The sequence below is a fragment of the Haliotis asinina genome, chromosome 9 (assembly GCF_037392515.1).
Source record: "Haliotis asinina isolate JCU_RB_2024 chromosome 9, JCU_Hal_asi_v2, whole genome shotgun sequence".
Taxonomy (NCBI): Eukaryota; Metazoa; Mollusca; class Gastropoda; order Lepetellida; family Haliotidae; genus Haliotis; species Haliotis asinina.
This window is the reverse complement of record NC_090288.1, coordinates 44,959,214-44,977,074: the sequence shown is the minus strand read 5'-3', so window position 1 is coordinate 44,977,074 and position 17,861 is coordinate 44,959,214. Positions and strand designations below refer to the sequence as shown.

Here is a 17,861-nt window from a genome sequence, read left to right as displayed (position 1 = left end):
CAACGCATGGCAACGGTAGTTTATTCATTTCATGGTAAATATCAATATTCAAATAAAAAATCAAATGAGGCATATCAGATAGTTCTGTTTAGTTCTATTATAGAAAGTGCAATTTTGTTTTTTTTAAGTCCATCAGAAATGCAATGAGGTTATTTTGTCATTTCAGTACATACACGTAGCCTCCCCGCAGCGTTATTGCCTCTATCTACGAGCATGATGTATGTAGCACGCACTGACACTGAGCTCGTGTACCCTATGACGAGGTTATCGAAGAAGACATACGCCCAGCCAACTTCCAGCGAGCAAGTCGCAACACGCGCTGATGAGGAAAACCTTTCAATCACGTGACGTAAACAACAATGGCGGTTATAACTATATTTAGCTTTGTATGTGTGTAAACGTTGTTCTGTCATGGACCTAGCATGTTTGGGACCAGATTTCTGACTGTGCCTTACCAAAGTATAAGTATTGGTCTTTCTAAAGAAATATATTTGTCGCATTGTCAAAGAAACAGAATAGTAAGACACATCAGTAAAACTGCTGCAGCCAACAAAATATTCGACGTACCTGGAGAAAGTGAAGGTGAGGGGAAGATCAGAAAGTAATTCGCTAACACACCTCAATTTGGGATATATTTCCCGCAACAGCTCAAGTAATGTTTTTGACAGGCTACCAAGTATTACCCGTAAGTCAGTGGGAGCTCCGCTCGTACCCCACTCTTAGAATATTTCCACCTTCCCCTGTGTAATATTCCAACACTGAATTAAGCTCGTTGGTTGTTTCTTACACCGGTTCCAGTTTATCGAATGTATCTTTAGGATGAGGAATGCATGTCAGTTTGTAATTTTGGCTTTTTGATTGGGATGGGTGGTACGGGCGGAACTCTTACCACGATGTGTCTGAGAAATCATGCAGAATCCCGGATTTCAAACGCTGGTACAGTTACAGAACACCGGATACCAAGTGTCACGTACATCGCCCTAGTAAAATCTCAGACTTAAGTCAAAACTCAGACTTAACGCAGACCGTAAATCTTACCCCAATCGTTACCGTAAACCTTACCCTAGCACTAACCATAACCCTGGGTTAGAATTGTCATGACATGGTAATATCCAAGCATGTAGCCAAGTTTTCATGTAATAGCATATTTACTTAATTAACACAAGTTCTCATAATTAAGAAACATAATATATGCAAGTTCGTTCACTCATAATTTACATTAGTTTATTCATTCATGATGTTTTCCACTTTGGATGGATGGGGTAGGGCATGATGACTTTGACATTTTGAATGACACATCCACAAATCACTCCTGTGCCATGGATAACTGAGCTAATTGCTGGTCAGTAGTAAACAAGACATGCCTCCATCGTTACCCAAACTAAGTAAACTTAGCCTCAATGTTATTCATCATGCACATTCATTCATCACACATGTACACTGGGTCTAACAGCTTACGAGTGTAACGAAAAACACTGAGGCTAAGATTTCTTAGACTGCCTGACCTAGTTAACACTAAGGATATTATAAATATGTGAGTGAGTGCACGCAGCAATATTCCAGCTATATGGTGGCAGTCTGTAAATAATCAAGTCTGGACCAGACAATCCAGTGGTCAACACCATGAGCATCGATCTGTGCAGTTGGGAATCAATAACACTTGTCAACCAAGTCAGTGAGCCTGTTTACCCGATCCCGTTAGTCGCCTCTTTCGACAAGCATAGTCACCTTTTATGGCTAGCATAGGTTGCTGAAGGCCTATTCTACCCCGGGACCTTCACGAGTCTTATGTAATCAGATATACGTGTACCGGTAATATATAAACATTCTGTATACATTAGGAATGGAACAAATACACTATGAGGAAATATGAGATGTTTTCCATAGAATGTAATAAAGAATGTGAATATTATTTATGAATACTTTATGTTTATTATCAAGGAATTTGATTATCAAAAATGTCATGTGATTGCTTTGGTTGTACCATTTCAAAAATGTCTGTAAAATGAAAAAGAAAATTTACACCATACACAATGCCACTCACAGCCAAATGACTGCGTTATGAGGGGCTTTTGCAAAATGTCACAAATTATGCTACTGCATGGCTTGGATATATTCCATTATATGTGTATCACTCAGATATGCAACAGGCTTGTTCTAAGTGAAAACCCTACTTAAAACTAGTAATGATCACAAATAAAGAATTGAATTCATGAAGGGATATGGTTTGATTCCCCAAATTGTAAATCTACTAGTATCCATATGAGATAATTAGGGTTTATCATGCTGTTAGGCAACACACAGATTCTTTATTACAACCATGATTACAGAGATGACTGATTTATCACTCACTCTCGATTGATCATCAGTTATTAAGTTTTTGCAAGTATTTTGCAGATTTTGTAGAGAATATGGAATAAATAAATATCAAATCTAATTAAATCCATCATATTTTTTATCAGGGAAGAATTTGTATGATAAAAAAACCCCGAAGGTTGCATGCATTAATATGATTGATACAGTAATCATTGTGATCAGTGCTCAATACATTACTACTGTATGTGTGAATGAGAGGGAGAAAAACAAACGAGGGAGAGAGAGAAGAAAGAAAGAGACAGTGAGAGATTGTTTGCATTTGAACTTTTCATACATTTTTGTTAGGATGAAATAAGTGTATTTGGAGGCTGAATCAAAGTGGAACATGGTATATGCAACAAACAGTTCTGGGGTGAATGCCTTGGGTATTTAACATTAACAAGCCAGCTACACGAACTCTAGCAAAATTTCTCTTACAGTGATCGACCTAAAGAGGAAGTATCCAAATCCCAAAGAACTTGTTACAGACTTACTGAGGCCATTGGTCAACTCGAGTGATATTAAGGCACAAAGCACTGAGTTTATTCCGAAGCTCAATGGTCAATACTGGAAAGCAAAGGTTAAGGTCAACTGGCCTTACACATTGACCTTCACAGGAGTCCATAGCTGTGTGACCCAAGCAGAAGAAAATGCATATCTCATAGCATGCGAGTTGTACAAGGTTAGTCCAGGATAGAATAGTCCTTTGAACTCTCTGCCTGTTATTAGAGTATGGGAAAACTGCTTGACTGTAAAGCAGAACAGGTCCCTGGCACCCCATGCTAGTTTTACGATTGAGACAACTTCAGAAATATGATGATAATAGCACTAAGGTTAAACCCACAATAGTCAGAGCACTGGGACATGAATTCTGATAAACGGGGCTTCATCGGGTTAATTGTCTAATAAAACAAGTTTCAAAGGGATGGTAATGTGGATAAACAGGTTTTCCCTGTGACTATAATCTACATTAACAGTGTTTCAAATAGACGATAATTCAGATTAACAGGGTTTCAAAGGGACAATAATTCAGATTAACAGACAATATTCTTAGAAACAGGTTTCAATGGGACAATAACTCTGATAAACAAGTTTCCCTGGGACAATAATTCAGGTGAACAGGGGGAGTAGTGCACTTTACCGGGCGCACTTTTTCGAATTTGTTTCGGATGGATATACTTGCACCAAAGGTAAGCCAACCCTAACCTTTACTCACTAACCCTAAGGATCTAGAAGGGGGATGCCCAAGGGCTAAGGATCCAGAAGGGGGGTGCCCAAGGGCAAAGGATACAGCAGCGTGCTCATTAGCAAGCGCTCAACAGTCCCCGGGTAGTGTGCCCGGTAAACTGCACTCTAGCCGAACAGGGTTTTCCAAAAAAGTACTGGTAAACTGTTTCAAAGGAACCTGAGGATGTCTTGATTAACAGGGGACAGCTCAAGCCTGAATCACAACATTTTTTATTGTCCAGATGATGTTCTGTACTTAACCATGTTCACAGAGTGTTGGTCTGTTGTACATCGACAATGACAACATCGTACACGCAGCTTCACAGGACCACATTCTGCTGCTGCTGGACCAGCTTGCCAAGAAGAACATCTTCAGGGCAGCTGATGTGATGAAGGATGTTTACCAGCTGGAGACCTACCAGGGGAAGAGGAAGGATGGAAATGTTGTTTGGACATCCAAGATGACCGTACCATGGCCGCAGAAGTTTACAGTGACTGCAACTGGGCTGACAAAGCAGTCCTCCATCTACATTGCCTGTCTGATGGCATGCACCAAACTGAAGGTGAAGGATACTTAGCACTGAATACACTAAAGATAACTGTAGAATAGCTGAGTGGGTTTAATTGCTGACTTTGTGTGCTGGCAATTAGGTGCCTGACTCTTATAATGTGGGTTTGAATCCCAAATGGAACTCAGCCTAAGAAAGGTACTATAACCTGGACCCAGATTTGGGAACCTCTCTTAGCGCTAAGATCATCTTAAGTTAATGTTAATGTATGGCACTTGAGACTGTCTTGGTGCTCAGAGAGCTTTGAAAATCAAGGCCATTTATTTTACTGAGAAAGTCCAATGTATAACAGGTCTCTCAAATTTAGTACAAAATGTCTGATAGGGAACTATATGAGTTTGCAATTTTGCAGATTCAGTTTTCACCAGTGCTTAAATTTAGCCCTGGTAGGATTGAGGTCTGACATTTCATGGTACTGTTTCAGCTTCTTCATCTGATCACGGCCAAAAATAACCTGTATGAAAACATCCAGCCAAAATACTCCCCTCTACCGTCCACACGTGTGAGAGTCCAAGACTTTGATCCTCACTACCAGATCTACGTTGACGCATCGCTAATCGGTTTCGGAGCGTATCTCCTCACAAAGACTGACAACAAAGTCCGATGGATGTCTGAATCCTGGACCAATCACTTCAACGCAGCTCTTCCATGGGGAGACAGAAAACATTTTGATTCTTCCTTCTATGAGTTCTACGCTCTTCTCACAGCTTGTTACACATGGAAACACAAGTTTGTCGATAAACGAGTTCTGTGCTGGACGGACAACCTCCAGGCTGCCACAGTGGTCAACTGCCAACAGACTGGTCTGCCTCTCATTCTACAGGGTCAGTATGGCAAGTTGTTCCAGATGATGGCCAATATGTGTCAGAAATACAATATCTGCCTCAAGGCATCACACATCTACCGTGTTGATAACGTGGCCGCAGACTTTCTTTCCAAGGTCCAGATTGATAAGTTCAAAAAAGTCTTCCCTGAAGCAGAGATAAAGTCAAAGAAAACTAAAAAACTGCTTTTCTTGAAGCCAATTGTGCCAAATGTTCCCGCCAAGAAGGGCAAGTCTTGATATGATTTGAATAATAGTGATTTGTTATAAATGTATACACCTTGTTGAACATTCCAGGAGAGTGCATGAAAGATGATTTTGAGAATATTACCATTAATAAATAGTCAGCAAGGGGCATCTTTCCCTACATTCAGGTGTTGCTGTTTATTCCAGCAGTGGTCTTGTATGTCCATTATGTTACAATATTCAAGTCATCATATTAGCTAGACAGTGGTGGAGATTAACCATTCAGTTGGTTGAGATTTCACGTTTTGACCCACATAACTACTTGAACCTTTTCCTGATGCCTTGTATGTATCCTGCTTTCTCACAGTGAGATCTGCTACAAAATTTTACATGTCAGTTGTAAGGCTTACTTGGCAGTGTACTTAAATAATCATCTTTAAGCTGCCAATATGATTAACATTTTCATCAAGCCATAATCGTGCATGATTTGAAGTGTATGGTCCTACTTGGAGGTTTTACATTTGCACTGTAAGTCATTCTTGGAGGTTTTACATTTGCACTGTAAGTCATTCTTGGAGGTTTTACATTTGCACTGTAAGTCATTCTTGGAGGTTTTACATTTGCACTGTAGGTCATTCTTGGAGGTTTTACATTTGCACTGTAAGTCATTCTTGGAGGTTTTACATTTGCACTGTAAGTCATTCTTGGAGGTTTTACATTTGCACTGTAGGTCATTCTTGGAGGTTTTACACTTGCACTGTAAGTCATTCTTGGAGGTTTTACATTTGCACTGTAGGTCATTCTTGGAGGTTTTACATTTGCACTAAGTCATTCTTGGAGGTTTTACATTTGTAATGTAAGTCATTCTTGGAGGTTTTACATTTGCACTGTAGGTCATTCTTGGAGGTTTTACATTTGCACTGTAGGTCATTCTTGGAGGTTTTACATTTGCACTGTAGGTCATTCTTGGAGGTTTTACATTTGCACTGTAGGTCATTCTTGGAGGTTTTACACTTGCACTGTAAGTCATTCTTGGAGGTTTTACATTTGCACTGTAGGTCATTCTTGGAGGTTTTACATTTGCACTGTAAGTCATTCTTGGAGGTTTTACATTTGTAATGTAAGATCCACTAAAAGCTTTCACATTTGCATTGTAAGACCTGCTTGGGCCTTTTAAGCTTATTTTAAACGTTCATTTGAAATGTTGAAGCTGCAGTTTACTTTCAAAACAGAAAATCTGATGAGAGCCTTAAATGTCTATATTGCAAAACCTGCTTTGAGATTTAACAGATGAATTAAATGTACACTCAGAGATCTGTTATACTGTAAATGATATCTTAACCTTTAAAAATCAAAACTGTTTCCATATATAATTTCAAGGACAGCCCCCAAACCCCTACCTCATATATCACGCATAGTATTGTAACCCACAGTCTTTTCACAGAGGCAAGTGATGGAGTGAGTGAGTTTAGTTCTAGGCCATTTTCAGCAGTATTCTAGCAATATCGTGGGTTTTACACAGCAGGTGATGGAAGGGTGTCCAGTCTTACACATCACAAGCAGTGCATGGTGTTTCTCTTGCCTGTTAAAGGTCACGTAAAACACAACTTTGCAGATTCTGGTACCTTTCGGTATGCACTTACCGAAACAAATCATAAAAAATGCCAATTCAACCTATAAAGTTGAAAAAAAAACCCCGCGAAATCGGAGTTCAAACGGGACTGGTTTCAACAGCTGTGTTGTGCGGCGTCCATAACACATGCACAGTGAATAGGTTCGCTGAACTTGAAACAGTATGCTTGCCCAGCGTCTGAGGTCGTGAGCAGTAGTCTAATCTTGGTTGTGTACACAAACAAGTAAATAATCTACTCCTGATGTAGAAAAACTTGTTGATAGTGGTAAGCAGTCTCTGTCACAGAGAAAGCTCAGTGTCTGGTTTATTCACACCTATATGTCTGCCTGCCTGTCCGCTAAAGACAACATGCAGGACACAGCAAACATTGACCACGTGCAGTTTGAACTTAACACCCATCAGACTATACGACATAAAGAAAATAAGTTGATTTATGACTCGTGCACCCGAGTCCCGTCTCTGCCACATTATGTAATTAGGCAGGTGTGATACACATGACATGTATTTTTGTCTGTGGGTTGCAAACAGACCACATTCACTTTTTTCGGATGACTGGATCTGACGGAAACAGGTGCAAACTCTGGTCAGTTTCAAGTCCTGCTTTGTTCTTGGACGAATGACTGATTCCAGCCACGCAGTAGTTTACCATCTCAGCCGTCATGATTTTTTATTGGATCGAGCGCAAATTCAGAGAACATGTGTTTTCAAAACCCAACATATCTATATATATTCTTCATGGATAAAGACTTCTTTTAGTGTGTATGATTTTGTTTGACAACAGTATATGAATCCATACTGAAACGACGCAGAAGTTGTTATCCATAAAGAATCTTACTTTCTTGTGACTCGCTATACTTCTAAAATACCCATCAAACAAATCATCTTTCTGTACACACAATGAACCCTCAGCATATCAGCAAATGAAACAGCCAAACAGAATCCGTCGTTACACTTGGGTGCACATCCACCCGCTATGACTGGGTTCGGTCTCCCGAGGGCTTCGTTTCGGGGGAAGTAAGCCCAAGTACAAGATATTGCACTTTTGAATCGCGATTGTACGCTTATAATTTTGTTTTTATAAAGCAGCAGTGTATATTATACGTCATGAATAAGAGATAAATTGTTTAATAAATAAAGTGTTTTAATTATGTTTGATTTTTTGGTTGCATGTGACCTTTAAGGAATTTCATTTCATACATGATGACTGTATTGTTTAAACTCTTTTGTCCCTTGTATTTCTTACATGTACATTCATCAAGATTCCCTCACTCTAGGTTATACAGTGAGGAACTGAGTTCAGTTTTACGCTGCACTCAGCAATATTCCAGCTATATGGCGGTCTGTAAATAATCGAGTCTGGACCAGACAATCCAGTGATCAACAGCATGAGCATTGGTCTGCCTAACTGTGAACCGATGACATGAGTCAACCGAGTCAGCAAGCCTGTCAGGTTATACATTTTAAACCAAAATGGATAAGTGTTTTTACTATGACATGCTTTATACACACAGTTTCAAGAGTCACTAAACTGCATGAGATAACCTTTGTTTGAACATAGTGCTTTGTTTCAAAACTTTAGGATGTAAGTATGCATGTATGTGAGTGACTGAATTGGACACTTGGATATACATACCTCAGACTTCATTACAGTACCCATCTCACTGCTAGCGCTACACATATACTGGACAAAAATAGTTAGGGATATACACTGTATGTAAATTTTTAAAAAATGAACAATGACGTACTAGTATTTATTCATTGACATACTGATAAAATATCAGTAAAAAAATACCAATATCCCTTACTTATTTTGTCCAATATTTTCAGCAGTTGTTTCATGCCGTCTCAGCAATATTCCTCCTATATGGTAGCAGTCTGTTAAGTAATCGTGTCCGGACCAGACAATCCAGTGATCAACATCAGCATCGATGCGAAATTGGGAACCGATGAAGTGTCAACCAAATCACCGAGACTGAGCACCCAATCCCATTAGTTGCCTTTTACGACTAGCATAGTCACCTTTCATAGTTAGCATGGGTTGCTGAAGGCCAGTTCTACCCCGGAAATTCATGGGTCAGTGGCACATTTTAATGAAGGCACTTGTCAAGGGTGCCAAGTTTTGATGCTCATGTTCCATGTATAAATGTGTTCATGTTTACACAATCGGTCTCTAGACTGGTTGAGTGCACTGGGTGAATATATTTTCATTATTCCAGTTGTTTGGCAGTGGACTCTAAATAATCGAGTCTGGATCAGACAGTCTAGTAATCAACAGCATGAGGATCGATCTATGCAATTGTGAAACAAAAAAGTCAGCACACATCTGACCTTCTAATCCTGTCGTCACAACTTACAAGCATGGGCTGTTAATTCAACAGCATACTATCAATAGTAACAACACTGCATAAACATGTAAATATTGCTGGTGCATCAATTTGAACCACAAGTAGGTCCAATTCATAATATCAGAGGGCAATTAAAATCGAACAAACCTGTAGAGGTTGCAGATTCTTTGAATAGAGTCCTCCTTGGGGTACTTATAAGCATTAAATGTTCTTTTAATTCTTGCGACAGTTGTAACTATATTTTGAATAAAAAATATGTACAAAACAAGAAACGTTTTTGTCTTGTGAGACGACCCCCACCGGGCCCCCTGGACCCATGACAGCTTAGAGCAGGTAATCTCAAAGCTATAGCTATAAACCAAACACTTCCGTTCTGTAACAAAAACAGACAGAATGTGCGGAGGCAGGTGGCCGTACCCCAAGGAGGACTCTATTAAAAGAATCTGCAACCTCTACAGGTTTCTTCGATTCTTTTTCATAGAGATCCTCCTTGGGGTACTTATATGCATAAGTCAGACTCCTAAAGACTGATCTTAAGGAGAGGCACTATGTCTGCCTATAAACCTGACACAAGATGATAGTCTTTATTACAGAGAGTAAGATATTGACATTGGGTGCCAATTTGCGTCCATCTTCAGATGCACCACCTGATCCCGTACTGACTCCACGAAACTCTCGAACACCCAGCGGACTGCTCTTAATTCTAACACCTTGATGTGGAGGGTGACTTCCTGCTCGGACCAACGGCCTGTGACTGATAGTTCACCCAGGATGGGTTCACCTAGGTACGGATGACATCTGCCCTGTGACCTGGCTAGCTGAGCTGGGATCAACATAAGTTTGGTAAGAGAGAGTCGTCAACAGTGCTCCCTTGGTCCATTCAGCTGTCCCTGCAAGGCTGACAGGTAAGCTGAATGGACCGCAACGCTCAGCTGCTGGGCTGCACATGTATATATTTCCTTGAAGGAATGATAGGCGGATTTAAGTGCTGGAGCAGAGGTGGAGAAGGGAGGCAGCTGCCGGCCTGCCTGCCCAAAACCAAGGAAGAGGAAAAAGGCACCCCCAGAGTGACCAAGGCATACACACATTCATCCACCACTGCATCCTCATCTGGGAGATCAAACCGCGTGCAAGCCCTACCTAGATAGGAGAGGATTCGCTATCTCCCCGACCAGCGACAGGAGGATGTGCAGACGGGCCTCGGCTCCCTGGGGAGGCCTTTGACTCGGCAACAGGGATGGCCACCTGAGGCAGGACCTCCACAATCTTTTCCCGCACCTGCCTCAGTGACGAGCCAAGCGAGTACATGACCCCTGACTAGAACTCCTCCCCGCCCCCTTTCTCCTCTATCTACCTCATCATGCTCCTCAGACAAGGAACCATCACCGTAAAAGTGAACCTGTCGAGGGCGCAACCGAGGCCGAATACAAGGGAGTCGAAGGACTGAAAAGAGCTGAGACACTTGACTCGCCCCTGCCAGAGCCCGAACAAGGTAACCTGGGTACCTGGGAAGAGTTCCCCAACGGAGGATTTCCAGATAGCTCCGGGAGAGGACGGAGTGTCGAGACGCCCAGAGGCTGGGCAGCACTAGGCTGCTTGCCCACTGAGGCACTAGGTGTGCTCTGGGAAAGACCCGAGCTGCCGACACCGGGCGCCTGTGCCCTGCTTGCCCCCTGGACCAAGCTAGAGCTGACTGCCCTGAGCATATCAGAGATAGTGGCCAATCCACTTAACGGTTGCCCTGAGGGAGGAGTGTTCCCCAAGCCAAAGCCTGGGCCGCGGCCTCCCCCAACTGGATCCCTAGCGACCCTGGCCTTTTTTGCCGAACCATCCGTAGAGGATGAAGACCCTTTCTTTTCATGGGACCATTTGGACGGAGGGTCCTGTGCCCAAATGTCAGCACCTGCCTTAAGTAGGTTGGCGTAAAACAGAAAATCTGCATGTCTGGATTTCCGCGTCTGTGGAGTAAACCCAGCGCACACTTCGCATGCTTGATCATCGTGGTGGCATTCCACCAGACACCTGAGACAGGCATCATGAAAATCCTTAGTAGGGAATTGAACATTTGCATGTAGAGCAGGTTTTAAACTGCAAAACAAACAAACACAACCTACTACTGTGCGTAATGTAACATAACATGAAACAACACGCATGGGCAACAAGGTAACTAATACTACGTACGTAGACTAGTGAAACCAAAGTGCCAATAACAACAACCTGATACATAAAAGGTTGAAGAAATATAATGATACTAATAATAATACGTACTAACAACTACCAGCTGCATAATACGTTTAATTATAAAGACCGCCTCAAAAAGACTTACCATTGCACAAGTAAACAATTTGGCGGAAAAAAATCCCGTCTGCCACCTTGACAGGCCACATGGCCAGCAGGGGAGGACAAGAAATAGTTATGTGTCTAGAGAAATAGCACTGTAAAAACGATTTCTAGAGCGCCAATGCGTCCAATAACGAAACCATACATAGTTTTAGTCTCAGCGCTACTTATCTTGAATCATGAATCAACTTCAGTGAAGCTTGTAGAACACGTATCTGAACACGTCCGTATTGACGAGCGACAGAAAAGGAAGTGTTTTGTTTGAGGCTATAGCTTTGAGGTTACCTGCTCTTGGCTGTCATGGGTCCAGGGGGCCTGGTGGGGGTGGTCTCACAAGACAAAAACGTTTTTTACATATTTTTTATTCAAAATATAGTTACGACTGTCGCAAGAATTAAAAGAACATTTAATGCTTCAAGTGTCCCAAGGTGGATCTCTATGAAAAAGAACCTGTGTTTGGTGATGAGTTTACAAGCTCAAACATGATCTGACATGGTAGATGATATTGCCCTACCATGCGGTCACCATCCAGTGCTTAGATTTTCGAAGCATTCTTAGCGCTTCGTCATAAGTTAATGTTAATGCATGGCACTTGCGGCAATCTTGGCACTAAGAGAAATTAAAAAATCTTGGCCCTGTATATTAGAGTTGGTCATAAGTTTGTTGACTGCTTGATTCTGAAGAAATGTTTGACTGACAACAGGTGCCAATTGTTCTTAAATTTTCTGTAACTTTACGAGATGTTTTCACTAAGATATCTTTGCGGATCACTTAATATTTCTGTCATAGAGTTATGATTGGTTTTACGATGTTCCTTATCCATAACCCTTTGTGGATCAGGCCTCTGCATGGTCCTTCATTTGAATAACTATCTCAACACCATGATTAGACAATGTCATTTACAAAGAGGTCAAATGTAAGTCAACCGCTCTCTTAAAATAAACTGAAACAAAGGCCAAATAACTCAAGTACCCTATCTACCAAACTCAAAATGTCTACTATGCTTGAGTTTTCATAGATATCATTTTAAGTTCATTCTGGATAATGCATTTTCATGTGTTTTCTCAAATTTGAGTAAAACTCTAATTTAAGTCTAAACTCAGACTTAAGATTGTTTTGAGAAATCAAGACCCGATTTTCACAGGCATTACTGGAACATGATCAACATTTCAAAGTTCTTGACAGAATATTGACTTATGTTCCTACAATTTCAAAGCTACTTTTAAAAGATTTTTACAAATTTCAGGGAACAGACATTTTCATATATTCATGAACTTTTATTCACAAATAAATGAGATATAGTGTATAATTCTTAGAGATGGCAAAAATATCTCACGTCTTCCTTGCAGTACAAAAGCCCTTCATGTAACAATATTAATCTGTGATAATACAATTTTCAGCCATAATATAACAGCTGGAAAGTAAACTGCACTCTATGTTTACCGTATGGATAGATTTCCTTTGACATTTTGACACACACATCTCATAAATTACATCCAACCAATCTTTAGTTCTTTATATTATAGGCTGGTACAGTTGATAATAATGAAATAGCAGAACAACCACACTTATAGCTCAGTGTGTGTCATGATGACAGCTATTCAGATGTGAAAATAAGGATATTGGCAAATGTCTTCTGGTTTTCAATACAACCATGTTTGCAAAGAAGCTGATAGCACTAATTATCTTCATGAAATATTACTGTTTACATCAGATCTTTATCTTGACAAGCTATTTACTTCGCAAATAACAAAGATTTACAAACAAAACATTTGCTCAGACAATCTCAACTCCTCAAAAATGAAGCAGTTCCTATTTTTTTGCTGAAAACAGTGCAAGGTCATAACTTATTTCAGGTTTGGACACAGATTATCATGGCTTTGTTGTCAGATGGACTAGTTTTATTACTGACAATCAACACAGATTTTAAGACCATGGGACATTCTTATACATGTATATACAATAATGGGAGTTCATCCAAAGATAAACTGACTTATAAACAGTATTTACACAAAAACACATTGATGTCTGTCAAAAGTTTGAATTCAAACAGGTAGCAGACGTCAATACTGTGCCTGTATGTCGACAGAGTGGTCAAGCCACATCGCCCTGTTGGGTTTATGATGTTGGCCGTCATAATGGCGCCACACTAACGCCCTCGGTCGTCACACAAGTGAGTTATCTCCCCTGCTGCTGGTCTCTCAAACTCCAAATACCTCCATATCTGCATCTTATACCATTGTACTGAACATTTGTGCTAAAGTATTTTGTCTACTCGTGAAACAAATAACAGAAACAAATCAGATAACTGCCTTAACATATACATTTTCTTAAATCTTCCTGGAAATCGCCAATCTTCTCTCAACCATGTATACTTGCTGATAACAAAAGTATATACACTCTGCCATGCCTGAAGTCACTGACTCCAAATCATTTCTGCCAAAAGAATAAAAATTGTTTTGTTCCTGGTCAGTTATTTCCTTCCAATCTAGTGTATTGCTGTTCTATACTTTTTGAAAGTAAATGTTTTTCTTTGACAACCATGGAATTGTTGGAATTAAAATTGCATTGAATATGCAGAAATGATATACTTGTTTTATCAATACTTCAATCTATAAACTTTCTGGCAACGCAGATTGTGAATCGCTGTGCTCTGCAAATGCATGAATTATAATTATCATAATTATTAGTGTCCAGTGAACAAGTTCAGTAATCCAGGTTTCTGATGCAGTCTGCAGGTACAGTGTTAGGAGTGAGAGACATTAGCAGCAGGGAATTAACCTCAGCAGCCAGATACACCAGCATCCTCTCCACTTCTTTTTGTCACATCCAACGTCGTGAAAACCTGTAAAGAAAATAAAGTACTTTGATAAAATGTTCTGGTTTCCTTGATATGTGTTTGTAAAACAACTGATTTCAGTTTGACACCACTTTCTAGCAGTAACATGTGAGGGTGCACCAGAAATGCGCTTCACACACTGTACCCATGTGGGACATCCAACCCAGCAAACTTCATTACCCCACCTCTAACAACCTGACAATGTTTAAAGAAAGTGAGTTTTCAAAGAGATTTGTATAAGAAGAATCAAGGATCATCTCACAAACCTAGGACACTCAGGACATATCGTCTCCCTTAAACCTGACTGAAATCTACTTAGTCTATCTCATGCCACTCAGGGGCACATCCAGTGTGTTTGAGTGTGTGTGTGAGTGCATGCATGAAATATTAAATTTCACAAAAGATTGGTTGGCTGATGTTTAATCCATGCTTAGCGATATTCCAGCGATATGGCGGCATACACAACATATTTGCCCCATTTCAAACCTTCAGCAGGCATGAAAACTGCTGGTAGTTCTTTGCTCTCAAACACACACAGCCAAAGCTTACTTGTACACCTTACCTCTGAACAAGTTGGATGAATGCCAATTGCATTGTCGAAGTCTTCCTTTGTAGCTCCCTTCTTCATAGCAATTGCATATCCCTGGGTTATCTCCCCTGCATTTGGTCCAACAACGTGGAAGCCTATGACTCTCTCCTGAAAACAGACAGGTCGATGTGATAATGTTTGTCAGTGTTAACATTGACATCATTCCATCTAGTCAGCAATATATGAGCATATCATGACATTAAAATACTTTTTTTTTCTTCTCAGTACTTGTTTGTTGCATCATGTCTCTTTCAGGAACATTACATCTACGTGACAAAAGTCCAAGAGAGCGAAAATGTAGAGTGATGAGCAACTAGCAGTCACGTGGCTGCTGGCACACAGGCTGGTAGGAGCCCATTTGGGGTGAGCTATTTTTGACTGTTCACTGGGGAACAATATCACCAAGGTTTCCAAGATAAGGGAGATGAGGAATAATATATGAGTCAGGATAAGAAAAATATCAAATCTGGACCACACAAAACCAGTGGTTGATTTCATGAACATCAATCTATGCAGTAACCAAGTCAGGAAACACTGGTTGGGGAAACAACAATTCTTGGCATTTCTTACTTACATTTTCTGTCAAGAGGCAGATGAGCTTTGCATAACAGGCATTTTCTGATCGGCCTGGAACCGTCCATTCCAGTGGACGGTAGTTAGAATGATATACCTGCATTAGAAATCAGCATTGACATCAAAAAACTTTTGCGGGATGTTATTCACTACCACTATGCATCCACCATTAATGACTTATCACATTTGTATGATTCACATTTATCTGTAAATACAATTGTCACATTAATATATGCTGAAACAAGCCCCTGGCCATTTGACCAACCTGTTCAACAAACAGCTGATTGATTGTTGTCTAATGTTGCACATGGCAATAATCCAGCCATATGACAGCAGTCTGTAATAACTGGATCTTGACCAGACACTCCAGAAATCAACAAGCACTGCATCATTCTCCACAGCTGGGACACAATGACTTGTCTATCAAGTCAGCAAATCTGAGCACTCTATCCCATTGGTTGCCTCTTACAACAAGCATGGGTTAACAAAGACCAATTTTAAAACAGAGCCTCACGGCTCACAAAATATCAAGTGTACTACATGATTTCATCAGAACCCCCTAATATTTTTTGAATAATCACACCCAAAGCAACTGCATCAAGACGCCATAATATGTTCCATGAAAAACAATTTTTTTCATTAGTATCCTAGACGGCCCTTCAAGCTCTTCACCCCAGGAATCACCTAAAGATTTCTGAATCCATGCAAGTTACACACCTCAATCTGGTCAATTCCATATTTGTCGATGGCATCTTCCTCTGCGTACCCAATGGCTCCGTACTCCAAAGGGGTGAAGACTGTGGTTGCTACGTTGACATAGTCACACTGAAACAGTTCATGGAAAATAGATCATGATCCAAGCATGTGTGTTAAACATATTCAAAGAAACCAAATTCTCTGAATTTCCCACCATAGATCACGGGTGGTTCATGTGTCTTGTTTGCTAGCTTGGTTTGTTTGTTGATTAACGCCACCCCTACTCCAGCTATACAACAGTTCCCTGTAAATAACGAGTTTGGACCATACAATCCTTGGATCAACAGTATAAGCATCTATCAATGAAATTGGGATACGATGACTTGTGTCACCTCAGCCAGCAAGCCTGACCACTCAATCCTGATACTCCCTTCTTATAATAATCACGTTGCTGAAGATCAGTTCTAACCTGTATGTACAGACTGCCACCTTATAGCTGGAACACTGCTGACAGCCACATCAAACAACAACTAAACAATCAAATTCCAGTAAATCACCCCAATGTTTGCACAAACAGAACTCTAGAGCTACTAACCAGGACTTTCGAGCCTCCATACAACCTCTGGACCAGGAGTCGCCCTGCCTGGATGGCAACGGGCGTGAGCTGGAGTTTACCATCAACAATGTCACCAATGGCATAGATGTTGGGTACATTGGTCTGTTCCTTGTCATCACAGATCACACGCCCATTTCTGAAAAAAACACACCATTACATCTCAAAACTGAAGGTAACTAGCTTGCTAAAACCAATACTTCAAACTGTCCAGTGATGATACTGAGAACATAGTGACTAATGCCTGGTTCACCACTGGCCTGCAATTGGTACATGGTGCCCATAAACCACCCCTAGCTCCAGGCATCAGCCGTATGGGTATCACACGATTCTATGGGTGCCATAGCCTCTATGACTTTGTCAAACAGTGAAGTAATTTTAATTAGTATGATGTTTAACATATATAGATCATTACCTCAAGGTAATATTAATTACGTGCAATGCAAAAAACACCCATCGTTTCTCTGCATAGTGACTGCATAACTGTCCACCCATGGTAAAATATAGGAACATTAATGTGTGGTTGCTATGCTTACTTAGGGTTGAGCTTAACACCAACATTCTCCAGGCCAATGCCAGATGTGCATGGGTCTCGGCCAATAGCATACAGGATCTGCAACAAACAAAAATATCGAATAATGTAAGGAATTTTTTAAAGAAGGAATTTGGGATAAGTGAGTTTTGTTTTCTACCATTTTTAGGAGCATTCCAGCAATTGCATGGCAGCAGACACCAGAAATGGTTTCAAACACTGTACCCATGTGGGGAATCGAACCCATACGTTCTGTGTGATGGGTCAACACTTTAACCACTAGGCTACCCCATCTACCCTCATGAGGAATGGAAGTAACCAGTTTGCAAAAATGTCAGTTTCTTGTTAAAATCTCATTGGTGTCCTAAAGTTTATGATGGGTATGATCTGAAACAGTATGTCCTCAGCGGCAACTGTGACATACTGATGGTACATTGGTAACTGACCAAGTCAAGCTATAATGTCGCTTTGTTTCAGCCATATACCAACCGTACATCCACAAATATTTCCTAGTCAGCATGACAGACATGTGATACCAAAT

General features: G+C 40.6%; 2 protein-coding genes across 3 annotated transcripts in view; one reads left to right on the top strand and one right to left on the bottom strand.

The window, feature by feature from the left end:
- Window positions 1–278: 278 nt before the first annotated feature.
- Window positions 279–6,474, top strand: LOC137296651 (uncharacterized). Its single transcript, XM_067828469.1, has 4 exons — window positions 279–582; window positions 2,796–3,037; window positions 3,855–4,145; window positions 4,576–6,474. The coding sequence occupies exons 1-4, from the start codon at window positions 423–425 to the stop codon at window positions 5,212–5,214; spliced, it is 1,332 nt and encodes a 443-aa protein (XP_067684570.1). The 5' UTR covers window positions 279–422; the 3' UTR covers window positions 5,215–6,474.
- Window positions 6,475–12,734: 6,260 nt separating this feature from the next.
- LOC137296999 (thioredoxin reductase 1, cytoplasmic-like) overlaps window positions 12,735–17,861 on the bottom strand; it is a 33,075-nt gene continuing 27,948 nt past the window's right edge. For both annotated transcript variants that reach the window (XM_067828931.1, XM_067828932.1), the window contains exons 13-18: window positions 17,325–17,401; window positions 16,771–16,927; window positions 16,197–16,304; window positions 15,481–15,576; window positions 14,880–15,014; window positions 12,735–14,323 (exon numbers count right to left, since the gene is read on the bottom strand). In XM_067828931.1, coding sequence (XP_067685032.1) covers window positions 14,261–14,323; window positions 14,880–15,014; window positions 15,481–15,576; window positions 16,197–16,304; window positions 16,771–16,927; window positions 17,325–17,401 — 636 coding nt within the window. In that variant the 3' untranslated portion in view covers window positions 12,735–14,260. The remainder of the gene's footprint in view (window positions 14,324–14,879; window positions 15,015–15,480; window positions 15,577–16,196; window positions 16,305–16,770; window positions 16,928–17,324; window positions 17,402–17,861) is intronic.